The following is a 19,815-nucleotide window of genomic DNA, read 5'->3' on the forward strand; positions in this document are numbered from 1 at the left end:
ATGAATCTCCTTCCAGACTGGATCTCTCTACGCCTGTTTCTAGTGCATGGTGGACACTAAAAATGTGAAGTTTTTGCTGATGTGAAAGCGAGCACCCAATCTACTACGCATACGTTAGCGCGTTAAATGGGAACACAGCATTTATACCTACAGCAGCGATTTATATTGACGAGTAAGCCTGAGTCAGTTATATGCCAGGCCTAGTACTTTTCTCATAAATTCGAACTCTGTCTAGTTTGAACAAATTTGAATGAAACTCTGCCTAGAATAAAATTTGGAGACAAAAGAAGTTACACTTTTTTTTTTTTCATGAATTGCAAGTTTTAATATGTACAATCTTGTGTGTGAGGGCTCAAAGGGATGAGTTCAACACCACCTGTTCTTGTGCAGTGCTTTCTCGCCTATCATCTCCATGCTGTTTTCCTTCAACCTGGAAACAAGGCAACGACAAGCATTTATGATGGGATATTTATAAACAGCCAAACACATACAAGTTCTAAACAAACTCTGTTCAGAAACTAAAATTTATATGCACTATATAAGACTTGCTGATATCTGTCTGTATTACATGAATTAGTTGCGACAGAAATTTTCTGGCTAAGGTGCACATTACCATGTCTTGATGCCTTCCACCAACCGTCGATGGTTATCTAAAACTGATCATTTGATCTTAAAATGTGTGCGGTGAACCAGGTTAAATAAGCAGGAAAACGTGATGTGGACTAATAATATGTATGCAAATAACAGTAATGAAAATGAATGACTACAGAGACCAGTCTCTATACTTGTGTGAATATCCGATAACTTTCAAATATTCTAGCAAACAGTACACTATTCAGTTCCATTTAAATATTTGGTACCTGAAATTCCAAATAATTTGTGATGAGCAAGTATTTTTGGAATAAACTGCAGTTGAGGAGCTGCGTTTGTAATTCTGAAATTGCATTTTAAGCCTTAAAAAACACTGAAAACAAAGAGGAGTTGATCTACATCGATGGGTACCACGTTCTAATCCCAAAGAGACCACTCTCACTGAAAACGGAGCTTTTATAAGCTAGAAGCCAAAAAAACAAAATACACGTGTCACCATCAGTGGCTAATTTCACAAGGGAAATGCATGCATTGACATGGATATTTGGGTGTGGATCCCAGAGGCTATTTCACACTGCCATTCACTTCGAAATGGTGGCAAGCCGTCCTTTTCGGCAAGGACATCACAAGTTTGAATCAACTGGCGAGATTTTTAAATCCAATCTTCTCGCCAATAAATTTGCCTTCTGCTGCTAAATAAACGTCAACAGCCATGAAGAGCCAGAGAATCTATTTTTACTAAGAATAATTGGATGGAGTTGTCTTTAGGTTGCTTTGAATGGCGTGGTATGTGGGCTTCAACATCCCAAAGCTGCACATAGGCTAAGGGAGAACACCATAGTAGAGAGCTCCAGTTAATTTCAACCCCATGGTATTTGTTACGTGAGATCACATGGTACATAGGCGCTCTTGTAATTCGCCTCCACTTAAATATGTAGCCACCAAGGCCAGTACACAAAGCCTCGACCTTGGACTCTGGAGCCGAACTCCTCTTTTTGTATAAAATGGTCTTGTGTCAGAGGAATCACTAGTAGTTTTGAAAATGCCCAAATGTGCTCTTCAGTTTTTCTTTAAGCACAAAAAAAAATATCTGAAGTATTGGCTTCAAAACTGTTTGAAGCAAGTTGCTGTTCACCGTGAAAAAAAAGGAACTTTGTATAAGCCTAGCTGTGTGCTTGAAGCAGCCTTACGGGCCATGGCAGTGTAAATGTTTAACTGAAACTGGCCGCTGAGCATAGCAGCAAAATTAATTGTTACCAAATCTGCATCCATACCATGGCTGCTGTGCAAACAGGATAGTCAGTTTATAAAAAAATTGAAACAAGTTGTGCTGGAAAAGCCAGTGTTACAATCATTTGAAGTACATGGTACCAGATTATGGATGTATGCATCCTTACAAAATGTGAAGTTTGTCAAATCTTTGCCTGTTTTCTGTAAACAGGCGCGAACAAGAGTGCCTCCTGAACCTTGTGCCAACATTTGGGGATTTCGGAACTCTCCTCGGGTTTCTCGTATATGTATTTGCTCTTGTTACATTTTTTTCTTTTCTGCTTGTTACACATGATGCCTAGTTATGAGATGAGATGACTCGCTCTGTTAAACAATGGTTGGACAAGGAATTATTGAATATGATATTTCTAGTCAGACTATTGCGAGAAGATTGACACACTGACTGACAACATCAGTCTAGAAAAGAGGTGGCTTTATTTATATTCTTCACGAGTGGCATGAATTTTTGAACAGTTGAGTAGTGTATGTATATATGGGCATTCAAGGCTGATCGCATTACATTTTTATGACAGTCAAGGAAACCATATGATGCTCAGAGGAAACTGCTGCTTGCAATGGCAGCTGTATGCACTGATGTGTGTTGCATAAGGAAACACAGGAATTGTTTTCAGCACATTCCTTTTGGTTCACAATGCACTCCTTGATATTGAAAAGCAAGTACCGGCTTGCAAAAACTGTCCCAGTCTACGACAAAAACACTGTGCAAAGTGTTTTTTTGTCAGCTTCTCTGGGTTGTCGCTACTCCTACTTTTGCGGAAACTTGTTCACTCTGTACAAAACATGATATTTACTATTTACAGCAGTAAAACAATAATGCTAGTTCAAGTAGTGTCGACACACAGGCTGCCTGCAACAACCAATTGCCAGTGTACAGTGTGGTTAATTCTCAATTTGTTGACTCCACGTACACTTACTGCACAAAACTAATGCGCACCAGTTTAGCCCAAACAAGGCACACTGCAATATTGGCACATATCAGACTGCAGGAGGCTGCACCTCCTGCATTGTCGGGGCAAAGTGAATCTAGCTTTGTACAAATGATTGCAACACACAAAGCAAAACAAATGTAGAGTTTCTCAGGAAAGTCAGCTTGTACTACCTCAATTCTTAGATTCTTTAGAGCTGTAAGAGAGAAGGAAGAAGAGAGAGAAAGAAAAAAACAGTGCAGTTAACAAAAGGCAGCAATAAAAGCCAAAGAGCAAAATTGGTAAGTGAGAACATTGACTGTGAGTGCTGTATACACATTCTCTTTGTCACTCATAAAACGCACTAGGTAGCACTTGAAAATGACTTAGCAAGCACTACCAAAACCATGCTGTGAATGCATTTCTTGCTTGCTTCCTTTTTCAAAATAATAATAAAAAAAAGAAACACAGGCAGCAGAATTTTATGAACTTGAATAAACACCAGTAGTGGCTTGCTGCAACAATCAAACAACAGGTTCTTATACAGGGTGATTTTTTTAACTTTTACAGATTTTTATTTTAAAAACAGGTACGTCAGTGTTCAGTTGGATTGTACAGCTAGGCGGACGTTATTCACCTCATATGAATGAATAACTAGACTAATTAACTGAAATTAACTAATGCACTTTTTATTTTTGATTTTAGTGTGAAAGGCTATACTGCAAAACTGATGGCCGTCAACATATACGGTGAGCCGTTTTTAATTGTTAAACGTGGTTCAAAATATTGAGTCAGAAATACGCATTCGAGAGTTGGCTTTCCTGCATTGCATATTTCTAAAATGGCATCTCTCGCACTTCTTATGCATCAAATACAGGTGCAATTGATGCATTTGACGATGTAGTAGAAGAAGTTAATTGATTCCAGCGATGACACCACATGCAGCCACTCCATTTTATAAACATGCAATGCAAGAAAGCCAACTTAACAAGCTCCCAAATGCGTATTTTTTTATGTTTGAGATTTTGAACCATATTGCAGATTAAGAAAATTGACTGTGTAATCATATGACCAGAACAACCTTGTAACTAATAACAAAGCTGGGCTTCCTCCTCTGCATATATTTTGTCTTAATATTTTTTGTGCTGCCTTTAGCACACTAAGTGAGTTGAGCATGGAACGTGTTTATAGATTTGAAGTTAACAAAACCTCCGTTTCTGGATTACTTGCATCTTTAAACTATTCGCAAGCATGTCATTATTTATCTCTCACATAACACATAAAAGGAGCACTAACCAGACCAGCTACACAAATGTTAAAATGCGAGAAAGACTCTGGAAACATCAACCACTCAGCACTGACCTGCAAGGCCGATGATAAACATGATCAAGAAGCCGAAAGGTAAACAGGATGTGGCATAGGTGGGAAAATAACACAGAGTAAACAACAAATACAAATGTACCAGTAAAACATGGACCACTATAAGTAGAAATAATGATACAAGTATACTTTTTTAGTCTTTGTTCGCTCATGTGTCTTACAGCCAGTGAGCGAGGAATATGCATGCTATTACACTAACAAAGGTGAAAGAAACTAATGAAAAACATGCGCAACAATCATGGTACATGAGCACTAGATAGCCAGTGCCAGCCACATTACTAAGTTATCCAATTTTTAAGTAAGCACTAAAACTTCACTGACTGCATAGATAAAAAATCACAGGAGATAAAAGTGGGCAGCATGTTATTTAATATATACTAACACAGGCCACTATAAATGAAAGACTTTATGTTATGTTTGCTCTCCTAAACGCACAGAATGAATCGTGGGACCACCTCCAAAGAAAGCCCTGAACATATATCCATTACAACAGAACGTTAACAAGCATTATGCATGACTAAAACAAAGTACACTGCTAAAGCTGCTGCATATGCTCATTCTACAACTAATGAGCAAGGCCAATTGTGAAAAATTTCAGAAACCTTTAATTGTAATGCTAAATCAAGAATTTCATTAATTCAGGAAAACTACAAATTAGGCCTGTGCAAATATTCGATACTTCATCTGAACATTTGGTATTGGAAGTCTCAAAGTATTCATCTCAAGCAGATAACGTTTCTGGAATGCTTTCTTCGTGTAACTTCGGTTCAATGTACTTCCTCCTGGATGACATTGTGGGATATTTCCCAGGAGCCAGCATGCACATGCGTGCGCCAGGAGACGCAAGCACGGCACCCAGATCTGCTAGGTGTCGGTGCCCGCAACACCTGCACCGCACACGCACTGAAACTGGCACTAAGGCGTACACCAATCGAAGGACGCGTGGCTCCCATTACTTCCGTGGGACGAGTCTGAGCTGATTGCAGCTGCCGCAGCTGTTCTTCTCTGCGCGAAATTTACTAACCAAGTGGGACAGAGCAAATGCCAGGGGAGCTAGCACGAGGCATGTGGGAATGGGTGCCCTTTTCCGAAGCCTGATGTGAGGTGGTGCTGGGCGCGTGGTGCGTACATCTAGCAGATGTCCATGGAGTCACTGCTTAAAATCAACAGCTTCGCAATGACGCAATCTTGATTAAAGCAAGCAGTTGAATATCCCACAAAGAGGTCCCACACCCCATAAAGACATAGGTTCCGCATACAGGCTGAATCCCCAATTTCCGATGGCCATTTTTGCAGAGTTGATACTGCTTCAAGGAGTGTGACAAAGCTTCAATGCATTCTCTTTTTCGCATGAAGGCCTTGTCTGTTAAAAATGCATGAATTCGAAAATGCCTATTGTGCTGTGCAACCTTTTTTGTGTCAGAAATACCGAAAATTCCCTTTGAAATTAATCGAAGTACTATTAGCTTCGAACAGAAAACCATTATTCGCACAAACCTACTTCAAATGAATTTCCTTACTATTGGGATATAAAAATTAGTTCAGTTTAAAAAAATTGCAAGACTGGCTTTCATATAAACAAGACTTTAGCCATGCGCATGTTTTATGCAACAAAGAACAAACCAGGATAAAGCATGAAGCAACACCATATGTTTTTATGCTTAGGACTATAATGTGTCAAACAACCAAGCCGTTGCTGATGTGACTAAAGCAGCTAGGCTTGTAACATCAACAAAAAAAACAAAGAAAAGAGCTTCCTTACAATGGAGTGCTGGGTCTTCAAACGGACAACTTGGGCTAGCTTGTGGAGAAAGAGATGACAAATTTAGCAACTTAAAAGGCATGCAACCAGTTCCTCTCAAATACAAGGTGACTCTCATCAAATTCACTGCACTAAGAGCACTATGGCTTCTATCTGAAGCTTGTAGCACAGAAGTTTACATACACCAACAGCAGTCTTACTGTCACCTTATGAAAGATAGGATCACCTAGTTCGACAATGTGCTGTCGCCGAAAAAGACTGCTTCTTTTTTCAAAGCGAAGAGAACTTCACCTTGACTCCTTTGTTACACAAAACGCAAGCTGAGGAAGATGCCCATCATCCTTCACACCTAATGGAAACAAGTGTCAGTGTATGCTAGTGACGGCGAGCGGATCATCTTTGGAGGCGATGCGCTGGTACCCACTCGAGACAAGAGTCCCAGATCGCTGTGATGAAGTGGGCGGAGAGTCCAGCAGGGCTGTGGTCAGGTCGGGCAAGGTACCGTCACCTGAAGCACCGCGCTGCTGCTGTTCGCGTGTGCTCTGCAGCAGCCCCTGAAGGCTGGACAGTGATACATCCCAGTCCTTGAAGGCGTTCAGCAAGAATATCGCGCACACCACTGTCATGAAGCCCGTGAGGCTACCTGCATGAGGAGCAAAAGGAGGTTCCACTCAACCTCTGTACTACTGTATGCCTGGCCACTTTAGCATGTTGCATCTACACCACTGAGTGAGCACATGTAGGAATGGAACCCCTATCATTGAAGCACATAAAAAATAATGAACAAATGGAATCAGAAGAAAAAAAATATAGTTACAGGTATCAAACTGAGGACAGTAAGAATCAATGAAAAGGAAAATGACAGAGGTACCATTAAGAAACAGAAAGACAGCAGACTGGGTTTGGGAACAAACACGAGTTGAAGGGACCAAACACTGAATTTTAAGCACCCAATTTTTTTCAGCACAACAGAAAGCTTGCTGTCTAAGGTGACGGATTCTACAACAGTTGCGTTGGAAGCACTGTCGAAAATTTTTATAGAGAATTTTTCAGTCAGTGCATGAGCCCGTCCTTATGTATCCCAATGCTGGAAACCATGAACAGCGAGCACGAAGGCGACTGCATGTCGCCGAAAGTGCTGTATCAAAAACTAATATAAATCTTGCCCGTCAGAGAGTAATCAGACATTTTTAGAAGAGTGGCATCCATTTTAGTTTCCATACCCAAAGCATTTATGGCACAGTGATTTAGTTCTCGTGGACGAAAGTTTCAGTGGACTGTGGTTGTCGCTCCATCTAAGAAATGCAAAACACTGTGGTGCCACGCAGTTATGAAAGCTAAAAGCACGTGGCCAACAATGCAAAGGGAGTGTTGCTTGTCATCATAGGGCACACTGGAGAGAGAGCGTAAACTATAATAAAACATGACAAACACCCCTGAAAGAAAAGAATAGTGTGCACTTAAAACAAATCAGCGATATTTTACCGAGATGTGGGCACGTAGCGGGATACACTGATAGTGGCAGGTGTGACCACAAGATGGCTTTTTATGTGGTTTTCAATGGCAAATTAAAATTATAAATTACTGTTTCATAGATACAGCAGTGGTCAGGTTCAGTTTGGTTTATGGGGGTTTAACGTCCCAAAGCGCCTCAGGCGATGAGGGATGCCCTAGTAAAGGGCTTTGAAAAATTCGACCACCAGGGGTTCTTTAACGTGCACTGACATCGTACAGTACACGGGCCTCGAGAATTTCGCCTCCATCAAAATTCGACCACCGTGGCTGGGATCGAGCCCACGTCTTTCGGGTCAGCAGCCGAGCACCATAATGACTGAGCCGCCGCGGTGGCTTTCACACAGCCATGCTCAATTTTTACAATATGAAGCAAGACCTTTTTATTTCGGCCATAATCTCAGGACAGGTTTGGGCAGTGGCCAGTCCCTTTAACATGTTCATCACGTCGTGGGTCTTGTTATTTATTCGTCCTGTGCGGACGCGAATACCGGCTCACACGATGAAGCCGCAGGACAGATTTTATTGTGAGGTCTTCTTTCTTAGGCCCCACAATTTTGGTTTGAATAACGCGCTACACACTAACAAAACGACACCGGAACGAAGGTGTTGTTTTGTTAGTGTGTAGCGCGTTATTCAAACCAAAATGTATAACCAACTAGCCCACATTGCTGCCTTGCCCACAATTTTTTCTGGCCCATAGCTCCATCATGTGGCCCAACATTCGTGACTGCAGAGCATGAATAAATGACGTGACCCACCTGGGACCCACAACGTAGTGAACGTGTTACGGGACCATAAGGTGTTTTTGAAAATTGCCGATAAATGTTTTCAACGAGTAGAACAAACGCTTTTGAGAATTCACGCTATGTAGGAGTCCTCGGAAGAGAGCAGCAAATTTATTATTCATTTTAAAATCCCGTGACTTTTAAATTTCACGGGCCGATTGATCACCACATGGTGATGGCTTTTTGGAACTATTTGTTGAAAATGTATACGTTACAGGTACTGGTGACATCATGGTGAGCGACAGACCACCAGGCACTGCCATTCTCTGCAGTCATGACAGCCATGACGTCATGGGCACATTTCTGGTAGTCGAGAAAGTCATCTCCCCGCATAGCTAAGTGAAACCCTCGCGTGTGCAGGGTCTCTCACATGTTCTTCCTGAAGATGTGCATGATCAAGCTGCCTGGAGCAAATCGGACTGCCAGCGCCGGACACCAGTCGGAAGTAGGCAAACCGATTGTCAAAGCATGACATATTCATTGGTGGGACGCAGTCCCAATCTGTTCTCTATCTTTTTTTTTCATGTGCCTCTGAGTGTATGAGCTGAGAAGAGAGAGGAGGAGCCTTATTTTCATTTGCCGATATCTTCGGTGTTAATGAATCTATAGTCGGAAACAACTCAAGTCTGCAGTGAAGCTCCGCCCACAAGCAGGACCTCCAAACAGAATTCCGCCCGTCATGAAAAGGAGACCGTTTAAAAGCTTTTTTTTTTTTGCTTTCAAAACAAGAAGCTAATCAGGAGACCAAAATTATAAGCTCAAGAATTTTAACCCCTCTGGTGTTTTTTTTTTTTTTTTTGATACAGTCGAACATTAAAAAGCTGATTTTGTTCACAGTGTGATTGGTCAGCAGAGTAATACAGGATGCGGTGGACCGTGGCCCATTCTTACCAACTGCTGCTATTTTTTAGTTGTATCCTGCTATGGCTCAAAACTTCTTGTGATAGGGTGACGAGTAATGGATTACTTCTCCCTCGTCTACTTTTCTTGAACTCAGTATATATTGCTTCATAATCCCTTTAATTAGGGATGAGCGAGTAGTACTTTTCTGGAACTGAATTGAATACAAACAGGCCATAATAAAAAAAGCTTTGCCACCAATTCGAATACACATAGTGCAGTTAAAAACCGAATCGAATATGAATTTAATACTGGAAGAACCGAGCCAAATGCGAATTGAATATTTTTGCGATTACTCACTACTTGAGTAAATATTCGCAGAAAATTAATATTCATGTGAAACATCAGAGAACTAGCAGTGGCATTAGGCATGGAGTTCAGGCTGTCAAATAGTGTGCAACACTGACTTTCACTAGGGGACGTGCAAAACTAAGTCAATATACATAGTAACTCTATAAGGTTTGGTTTGGTTATATGCAGTTTAACGTTCCGAGGGATACTGTAGTGAAGGGCTCTGGATAATTTCGACCACCTGGGTTCCTGCAATGTGCACTGACATTGCACAGTACACAGGCCTCTGCGTTTCACTTCGATTGAAATGCGATTGCCACAGCCGGTATTGAACCAGCGTCTTTCGGGTCAGCAGCCAAGTGCTATAACAAATGAGCCACCACGGCGGCTATATTAACTCTATGACCGTCATTTCAAATGCATAGGAAAATTAGCTTTTGCGACAGATGAGAGCGAAGAAACTTGCACCTAACCTTAGTTGACGAGGAGGAAAGTTTAAGCCGTAGGACATAAAGCCAGGGTTTGTTAAACTTATTTACCCTGTCACACAACCCAATTCCAAAGGCCATATGTATGAGAATTATGAACACTGCCACCTAAAGGGACTGCATCATGGCACTGAGCCCTCCTCCTTGCACAGGCCGATCATGGAGAATGCTGTGCTGCATTACAGTGGGCCCTGTATTTGAAACAGTTGTTGAATTATTTGAAAACTACACGAAAACTTGAGAAGCAACTCAATTTGTTTCAAATGACTAAATGTACATGCACTGTTTGATTCGTTCAACAAACTGAATAGAAGGACACCTTAATTCGCTCTTTGAAAATTTTTGGATATTTGCACATCGCACGCCCCTAGAGTTAATGATATCCTTAAGGAATCAGAAGGAGGAAATGGGCATGGGCAGCGCCTATAATGTCAAAACAGGAAAAGAACAGGAGATCGCCCTCAAGAGAGAAGCAAAAAAAAAATTACCCAGATATGTTTACTCACCTAAAACGAATGACATTATTTTCCTAACAATGAGCGAACATATAATGCAGAGAGCAGATAAATGATGGTCACTTAGAATAACAGAATGGAGTCCAAGGGGAAGCAAATATAGCAAGGGGCAATAGAGGGTCAAGTGGACATATGAATTCGAAGGTTTGAACCAGAGCCTCATCTATAAAGAGACTAGTTTCAATGTACTGGCTGACAGACCATGAAAAAGTATAGTCAACTCTCGGTAATTCGAACTAGAAGGGGACCAACCTATATGTCATGTTCAAATTAAGAAACATTGTTTAAATACATCTGATGTTGACACAACTGGGAAAAATCGAAAATTGGTGCAGTAATTGTCTCACATCTCAGTGGACACCCAAACTGCACAGTAAGGGAAGGGATAAAGGAGGGAGTGAAAGAAGAAAGAGAGAAAGAGCTTCCATAGTAGATGGAAGTCTCTGGAATAATTTGCACCACCTAGGGATCTTTAACATGCACTGACAAAGCACAGGACACGGGCATTCCGCCCTCATGGAAACAGTGGCCCAGGTTCGAACTCAGATACTCCAGCTCAGTAGACGAGTGCCTTAACCACTAAGCCATCGCAGCAGGTCGACACAACTGAGGCATCAGTTCAAATAAACCGAAGGTTTCAATTAAGCAGTTTGATTTCATGACATTTTACTGTACAAAGGTAAAGAGGTTGTTTATTGCTGAACACTGCAATTACTTGTTTAATATGATTAACTATGCAATCATAACACTGGAATCACTTACTCACAAAATAGCTTGAATCTTATAAATGTACTGCACCACTGAACAGTTTCCAATGGTTAAAAGCTATGCACAACATAAGGAATGAAGCTAACTGCTTTGACAACGAAGCTTACCTAGCACATCTTCACCGCTCAAGTTTCCCCATTCTTTGAACAGGATGGCTGATGCAATCAGCACAAAGGTGGTGAAGAACACGTAGTAGATTGGCGTGACTACAGACGTGTTGAAGACATCCAGTGCCTGAAAGAAACAGTGCCATGCCGTAAGCTGTGCTTCGAGCAGGGAACAATATGGAGAATTGTACATGCTGTCAGATGATTTCTTACGTCCACAAGTGTCAAAGATTAAGTCGGAATGCTTCAGAGATGATTTGCAAGCAGTGGCCAAAGGCAACATTTGATGTTAGATCTGCTCACTGAGGAAGGGAGTGTCCCCACCCCTCAGTACGAAGTGTTCGTAGATAAGCTATAGAAAGCCACATTTTTTTCAATGAACAAAGGTCTTAAAATTCATGGTGGAAACGGGACCAACCCTCACCCCCAATTACACACTCCATGAGTGACCCATAAATCTGCCCCTGCGGTTGACACAATATCGAATCACTGCCATTGTCAAGCTCACCTTATTGAGGTAGTTCATCTGGACAGAGATGCAGATGATGACACCGATGAGACACACCCAGGTCACCCAGGAGGTGAACTCGTTGCGGCCAGCAAATGTCTCACGTAGTGCCAGACCCAGGCCCTTGCAGCCCATGACCGAGAGGGAGCCAATGACCGAGCAGATGGCCACATAGATCACCACATTAGAGGTGCCGTACTTGGGGGCATAGATCACCATCAGGATGCTGGCCGCCGTCACCACGAAGATCACATATACTATGAACGCTGCAGGGAGAGAGGAGGAAAGGGGGGGGGGGGGAAGCAGCGAAAAGAAAAAAAAATTCCAGATAAATTTGCTAACAACATGAGAGACTGGTGCATAAATGAATCTCCACCAATCCCTCACAGAAGCCCCTGTATCCTACCGAGGCTATACTCTCCTTCTACGTGTACTACTCCCTCTACTTGCAATCTCACACAGATAGCTTAGATAACATAACTTGAATTCTGCCTCTGCAGCCATGTGTGCCGTGTCCACTAAGTGTGGCCATGTATGTACCGTGTATGCTTTCAAAGACATTAGAAATCATGCTGTTATCCACGTGACCTCCGCAGTGCAGACTGAAAAGTGCTACCATGAAATGTGAACGCAAAACTGGGCTCACCTGCCACGGTGGCTCAGTGGTTAGGGTGCTCGGCTACTGATCCGGAGTACCCGGATTCGAACCCGACCGCAGCAGACGCATTTCTATGGAAGCGAAACGCTAAGGCGCCGGTGTGCTGTGCGATGTCAGTGCTTGTTAATGATCCCCAGGTGGTCGAAAATATTCCAGAGCCTTCCACTATGGCACCTCTTTCTTCCTTTCTTCTCTCCATCCCTCCTTTACCCCTTTTCCGTAAGGCGGTTCAGGTGTCTGCCGATGTGGGACAGATACTGTGCCATTTCCCTTCCCTAACAACCAATTTAATTTAATTAAAATTGGGATAAAAATTTCACATGAAAGCCCAAGAATGCATTTTCGCATTAAGATGTGCTCACCGGGGTATGTGACAGAAATCTATAATGACAACTTTTCCCCCAATAAAGCAGTGAAGACTCACCAGGTTCAACGATCATAGTGCCAAGCATTTCCATGCTTTCAACGTTGCCTTCCTTGGGGCTGTGCAGAACAATAACAGTGGAGCCAAGCACGCACAGTAAGCAGGCTACCTTTCCAATAAGGTTCAGTCGTTCGTTCAGGAACTTGGACGACAGGATAGCGCTGAAACACAAAAAAACGGTTTTTCAGTGCAACAGCTACCCACTGACACAACTGCACAATGGTCAAATGTATTTTGACAGGCAATAACCACCACAATAATCACAGAACAACTAGCAAACGTGGCACACTTTGTCGTTGAATCCTGTCCTTTCAGATGTGATACATTTCTTTTTTAAACTACAATCAGCAGTTGGACTTTTTAGTCTCTATTTTTTGAAAATTCAGTCAACTTTTTTTCACTGTTTATTTCAGAATGCAAGTTCAGTTTCTTTTTTTTCAGGAAATATTATTTTCAACAACTGAATTACCTATTTTTTTCGGTTATTTAATATGGCAATTCTGTGTGGTCAAAAGTCACGTGCCACCTGACAGGTGGCGTGTGACAGGTGGTGTGTTGGCAGGTAGTAGCAAAGTGAAACACCACCTGCCACGGCGAGAGTGAAGGAATGGATATCCGGAAAGTGGCTGCCACTGGAAGATCCTGGAGGGTGGCTAGCAGTGTAATATGCCGCCTGCCAGCGGTGGCAGGTCGCATGTGAAGAGTGGCGCTCAAATTTCGCATTACTGAGTACCGTAGTGGTCTTTTTTTTTGTAATGAGAGCTACACTACGCCAGCTCTTCGAGCCTTCAGCGTGGCACCCATTGAGCTCCATGGCGGCACCATGGTCACGTGGCCACGGTTGGTCACGTGGTGCGGAGCAGCGGTTGCTGCCGGCGGCACGCGCTGCATCGGCGAAACTGAGCTGCAACAGCTGTGCACATGCGTCGTGTTGAGAGGGGGGGGGGAGTGAATCTGCCAACATGTTATCGTCGGGCTGTCACACGGGGCTGAACAAAAGAGTGGGTCATCGCATGGTGTGTGTGTTGATGACAGCGATGGAACTGCCATTCAATCACTGCGGTGGCCAGAACATAATACTTTTTCGTGACGCCCATGCACGGCTTTGTGTCAGTGTCCTAGATGCAGTCGATAAACCTACTTAACTGACTAACTGCTCTAAGTGGGTGATGATAGTGAACAAACAGTGCTTAGCTAGCAAGCGGTGAGGAGGTGGTGCTTCCTGGTCTGCAGAGGCATGCAAGCTAGTGGAGAAATACCTCAAATCACACAACTGTGGTGCTTATCGAACAAAAGCACCGTCACATTGCACCTCTGGCGTCACCACTTAGTTAATTTTCAACTCTGACTGAGCGTAACTTCTACTGAACTTCCAGCCAGCTATGCCTAACATACCAAGAATTCTAAACTTTTTCAGTTTAAACATAATTTTGAACACTGAAATCGATGTACTTTTATCTTTTTTTTTATTTAAAACAAAAAGTCTAAACTCTAACTATAATGTAACTACTGAAACAAATAAGCATAAACACTAAGAACGATCAATCACACTTAAAGAAATTCTGGAAACCACAAGACACTAAAAACAAAAACATCAAGAACATGGTGACACACTTAAAGAAATTCTGGAAACAGCACAAGACACTAAAGACAAAAACATCAAGAACATGGTGACACCACTCCCTTAACCTGCCAAAGAATGGCAGTTTGCTTGGCAGTCAACTCTAGAAAAGAACTAATATGTCTTTGTCATTTGTGTTTGTCTGTCGGTGCTGCTATTTTCGTGCCTTTGCTGTTATGAATGAAGTTTTCCAGCTAGCCGCTCTACACGCCATGTTGCGCTAACATTGCATAATATAAGCAGCAGCATGAGAAAAGCAACCAAGCCATATCGTAAGTGCACAAATACGAATAAAATGTTTCATGACAATGATATGGTGGCTGAGCAAGTGGTAATATGGTGCAACACAAAGGAACTCAACCGATACATGTGGTTACTGCGTTGCACAGTTGAGCCTGCATGTGTGTAAACTGCTTTTAATGTCATATTTTCCCCAATTAGAGCTCTTACAGCTGTGTTTCCACCTTGTTTAACTATCAAATAAATTCAGTTTCTCCTGTGCAGAATACTGGTTTAGAACAACCACATAGCAGCATTTTTTTTTTACTTTTCATCACAACCGATAGCTTTACGATGAAAAAAAGTTTCAATTTTACAGAAAAGTTGGCTGTGAATTCATTAAACTTGCATTTTTTTAAAGCTTGCAGATTAGTGCATAGGAAAATTTTCACATTTCATATAGCGGTGAAGAAGGTTGCATCTCCACCACCCTATGCCATTCAAGCAAGGCCTTTGGTGTCACATCGATACTCCTTGCAGTAGGAGCTAAAGGTTCCTGCAAATTGTAGCATAATTAATAAGGTTTTCAAACAAATGTACAAATTCTAACTCGTGCACCCAGTAAGCATTTTCTAGTCAAGAATAAACACTAGTATAAGAGAGTAAAAGAATGCACTTAAATGCCCTTTATACTAGGAGCCATGGCCTCACCTGACTAAGACACTGAGAGCGCCCAAGGGTGTAACAAGTGATGCAGGTGCAAAGGCATATGCTGCAAAGTTTGCAGCTTCTCCGACGGCCACTAAAAGAAGCATAAAAAAGAATAAAAAACATATCAGTTCTCATGGCTTCTTTCACTGAGCACAAGGAAGGAAGGAAGGAAGGGATGAAAACGTTATCTAAGATAGTTTTGCAGTACTTACTGAGAATAAGCCCAGCCCACCAGACCCACTCCTTGAGGTAGCCATAGCCTCCGGCACCTAGAAAAAGACTTATGAGAAACTGGCATTACACAATTCTCAAATATGACAACACACCGCACGCCCCTTATAGGGATACAAATAAAGTTGGCCCGTACTCAATGATTACTATGTTGTAATGAAAAAAATTTACTTTCACTGAAAACCGAGCTTTTTACAAGCTAGGACAGAGAAAAAAAATGAAGTACAGATACCACTGCCACAGGCCAGTTTTGCAAGTGAACTGCAATGATCTCAGTATATTTTATGTGGATCTCTGAGGCTTGGCCACACTGCCATCTACCTGCAGTCAAAGATCACAGAGTTCCTTATGTGACAAGTTTGAATGGAGTGGATGGAAAAACAATTTACTTTCAACTCCAAATTTCTCAACAACAAATATACCTCCAGCTGACAAACAATTGTTGAGAGAACCACGAAAAGCCAAACAATTGAATTCTGCCAAGAATGAAAGCTAGACGCAGTTGTCCTCAGTGCCCCTTTAATTAAAGAAACTTCATACCTGCTCTCGTCTGACCCTTGCTGTTGATGCGCAGGAGTCCTTTCTTCTTCACAATAAAGCTGGTACCAATGAAGACGCTCGAGCTTATTGCCAGTATGAGACCAGTGTAGAAGTGGCTCTTGGCGAGCGCATCATTTAGGTCAAAATCATTGGTTGTGGTCGACATTGCCGGGTTCTCTTCCATCGGTTAAATCTTGAAGGCACTGCCCATCTGCAGCCGCAGATACATATAAGTTGAACAATTAACACCACGGTGAACATCCGCTTTCATAAAAGCTGAAGACCGTGCGCAATTACAAAATATCAAGGAAACAAAAAACTTGCACATTTCACATCCTGCATCAGTGAAACTGTGCGTACTGACCACATTCTTACTGCACACATATTGTGATGAAGACAACTAAGCTGGCAGTGGCGCGAGACGGAGCGCTTGCGCTAGGCCAGCGGCCATTAAATCATCTCTCTGCCATCACTCCTCATTCTTCGGCTGGCCGCCAAGTAACATTTGGTGGAGGTGCGCGTCCCGTCCCATACCGTCCTCGTCCCGGAGCTTTGGCAACCAGCCGAAGAATGAGGAGCGATGAACGATGGCAGAGATATGATAAAGAAGCTCTGAAACACCTTTCTAGGAGAGCACATCAACTCGCTCAATTACTACATTGTGTTGTCATCAAAATCTGAGCCAAATGATACACTTCTACACACAGCAGAGGACCCACAATCGCGCGTCAAAGGTGGCGAGCCCTTCCCAGCGACTTTTTCATGCTCGCACCCTCTTTCATCGCTCGCACCTACGTATACAAGTTGAGAGGTGGCCATTGGTTAGATTCTTTCAGACATTGGGCAGCTACCATGGCCGCGGCCAATAAGCCGCGTAGCTCCGGGAAGACAGGAAGCTCTGCTTCCGGAGGTGGGGCCGGCGGAGGAGAGCCGTCCTTCCAGCGTGCAAAAAGTGACGAGACAAGAGGGAAAGACACAAAGACGATAAAATTCAAATTTTGACTATAGATAACTCAGCTTCAACAAACCTTCACACTTTGTCTTGGCTCTTTTTGCTGCTCCCAACTTGCACATGCATACAGAATTCTAGTGCTCTCAAAGCAGTGCAGTTTTCCACTATGATATCTGTAGCAAGGGGAGTTTGGAGCCATTTATGGCAACAGGTGTATGGAGATTTTTGTCTCGGGCAACCGGCATTGCCTTTGTGTACTGCAAGTGAACACTACAGAAGTTACATACTATGGTGACAAGAACATTAAGCAAGTGGGCATGAGACACAAAGGAGACAGAGAGATGAGTTCCCTCAAGAATGTACCACCTGATGTCATGTGATCACACTGGCCTGTGGGTGAACATGCTTATAAGATGGGTTAGGAAGCCACTGCCATGCTATTGCTGTTGCTATCACCCAAGAGTGTTGGTATTCGCATAACTAGTACACTGTTGCCCCATAGAACCCACCACCACTTTTCTTTCTAAGTAGCCTGCCTTGCAAACCATCTTTGCAAACGTTGAACTGTGCATGAGTTTCAGGGGGCAAAGGGGTTTCAATCATGCAACAAACAAAGTGCACAATGGTTGGTCTCCTAGAGGCCAAGACACGCTTTGTCTATTCAGGTCAGCAAGCTTAAGTATTTGTCAAATGTGGAGTAATCAAACATATATGTAGCAAATAGTGAATGCTGATACTCGATACTGCCTACAGTCGCATACAAGTTAAGAACGGTATAGCATATGCCAGTGAAAGGAAGCCACCATTCAACTCAAGTTGTTGACCTCTTTCAGTGACATCGTTGCCAACTAACTTGCACCAGCTAGCATGCATTCAAATGTGGTTGGCAGATCATAATAATCGGTCAACACACAGTTGGAAGGCCTAATTTGACAGCCATGTGGCCCTTTGTTCTTGAGCTGTATATGAATATAGCTGCATGTAATCAAGAGCAGCATGTGTGAAGCATCAAAAATTTAAGGAGGAAAAAAGAAACTCAATCATGTGAATTTAAAATTAGCCTAATTGTAAATCCAAGAATGTCTTGTTTATGTTCACAAAGTTCAGTGGAAAATGAACTGCTAGCAGCTTCTTTAAGCCGATTACAATTTGTAAGCTAGGCAGATATACTGCGTGATGTCAACAGAGTATTAAATTGTATACAACAGACCGGAAATGACACCTAATCGACCATTGCTACTGCAGTAGCTTCGTTTACAATATCGAAGCTGTTGACAGAACTTTACGAAAGTGCCTAAAATGCGTGTACTTTAATGCAAACAGCAAAAAACAGTAATTTCCATTTCAAGGGCACACTACCACTTTATAAATGGCACCAGAGAACACGCGCTTAGCATGCTGAACGACTAAACGTATGAAAAACGTGCAAACTGATAACAAAGTTTGATATTGATCACGAGACGATTCACAGTAATTTTCATTTCGAACGACTAGTTATCAACTGCAACGGCACCCGAAGAGTTTGACGCCTTTCAAGCGAAAAGACAACATTTGCTCTACTACAGCACTGCACTCGAAAACGTTTTCAGGAATGTGCACACTGAACAGTTCATAGAGACACGCCAGCTGTTCAGACGCAAGATTTACCGCTGTTTATGCGCCACCATTTGGATGTCTTTCTTTTTTCTCTGCAGGTTGCTACGTAGGTACATTCATCTGGGCGCCGTTCGGTCGCATAGTAGGTGGGTTCTGATTTTTCAGCTAACTGCTGTCACAGACAGATTCCAACAATCAGCGTAGCATCCGGCCAACCCCCTCAACTTGCGCACTACGCAAGTTTGGATGTGTTGGACTTCGTTATGCGATGGTTCAAGACAGCCAGCTCAAATATGTCACAGCACCACAGAAATGCACAGCTATCAACAGGTATTATCAAGGGGTCACTCACCGTTCAGCATTTCATGAAACCGCGGACAGATAATCGGTTACTACTTGGCGAAGCAACGCGCTCCTGATATGCAATCCACATTTGGCACGTCAAGGACGAACAGCCTATCCTACTTAAGGAATTTTGACAACCCGGTCTTTAAACCGGGTTGTGTTTGGCAGCCGAGGCAGATGAATCTGCTACCTCATACAAGTTGGTCTTTTCTAGCTGGCACAAGATCTCGCGCACGTACAGCCAGCTTCGGTTGATCGGCCTCTTCAGTTTCTGTTGCTGGCAGTTCTCGCGTTCGCGGCAACGAATCGTCATTGAGGCCAGCCTACCAGCGTGGCCAAATGACATAGTTTTGCAAGCTTCAAATAGCCTGCATCACTTTGCATCAAACGCACAAACCAAACTTACAAAACCTACAAAACTATTCGTACGGCTATGCCAGTTATGCCTACAAAATTACTGTGTATTGTGTTTTTATAATGTCTGAACTTTTATTGGCAGATAAAGTGCCAGAGTGAATTAATCACTTTATTATTTTTTTTTCAAAAAGCCCAGACATCAAATTTCAATCACATATTTTTTTGTAATTATGCATTAAAATAATATACAACGTAATTACGTGGCATTTTTACTTTTTGTTATTTCGGTTAATGTAATCGATACTTCATCGTTCGTTCCCACTTAATATTTTGAGAGAGACTGGTTTAAGCGTTGT

The 19,815-nt window shown here is 42.5% G+C and overlaps 1 protein-coding gene across 8 annotated transcripts; it reads right to left on the minus strand.

Moving 5' to 3' along the window:
• Nucleotides 1-15: 15 nt before the first annotated feature.
• LOC144098838 (magnesium transporter NIPA2-like) lies at nt 16-19,430 on the minus strand. Of its 8 annotated transcripts, none has more exons than XM_077631741.1 (11): nt 19,110-19,430; nt 16,210-16,420; nt 15,651-15,707; nt 15,439-15,529; nt 12,888-13,048; nt 11,806-12,071; nt 11,298-11,424; nt 6,353-6,571; nt 5,929-5,967; nt 2,981-3,003; nt 16-430 (listed from the first exon to the last, which is right to left on the minus strand). In XM_077631741.1, the coding sequence occupies exons 2-11, from the start codon at nt 16,391-16,393 to the stop codon at nt 353-355; spliced, it is 1,245 nt and encodes a 414-aa protein (XP_077487867.1). In that variant the 5' UTR covers nt 16,394-16,420; nt 19,110-19,430; the 3' UTR covers nt 16-352. The 8 variants fall into 8 exon arrangements, with proteins under 8 accessions (XP_077487867.1, XP_077487868.1, XP_077487872.1 ...); XM_077631745.1 differs by having other exon boundaries at nt 319-430; nt 5,929-5,963; nt 19,110-19,428; XM_077631742.1 differs by lacking the exon at nt 2,981-3,003 and having other exon boundaries at nt 5,929-5,963.
• Between the last annotated feature and the right edge of the window lie 385 nt (nt 19,431-19,815).

This window comes from Amblyomma americanum, chromosome 7, assembly GCF_052857255.1.
Source record: "Amblyomma americanum isolate KBUSLIRL-KWMA chromosome 7, ASM5285725v1, whole genome shotgun sequence".
In the NCBI taxonomy this organism is placed as follows: domain Eukaryota; kingdom Metazoa; phylum Arthropoda; class Arachnida; order Ixodida; family Ixodidae; genus Amblyomma; species Amblyomma americanum.

Excerpts from the sequence above, each read along its gene's own strand:
- LOC144098838 (XM_077631739.1), bottom strand. The coding sequence starts at position 16,393 with ATGGAAGAGAACCCGGCAATGTCGACCACAACCAATGATTTTGACCTA. Across the intron at positions 6,572-11,297 it reads GAGCGGTGAAGATGTGCTAG|GTAGCCTCACGGGCTTCATG; the intron begins GTAAGCTTCGTT and ends CTCCTCATGCAG. Across the intron at positions 3,004-5,928 it reads TGAAGACCCAGCACTCCATT|CTCTAAAGAATCTAAGAATT; the intron begins GTAAGGAAGCTC and ends TCTCTCTTACAG.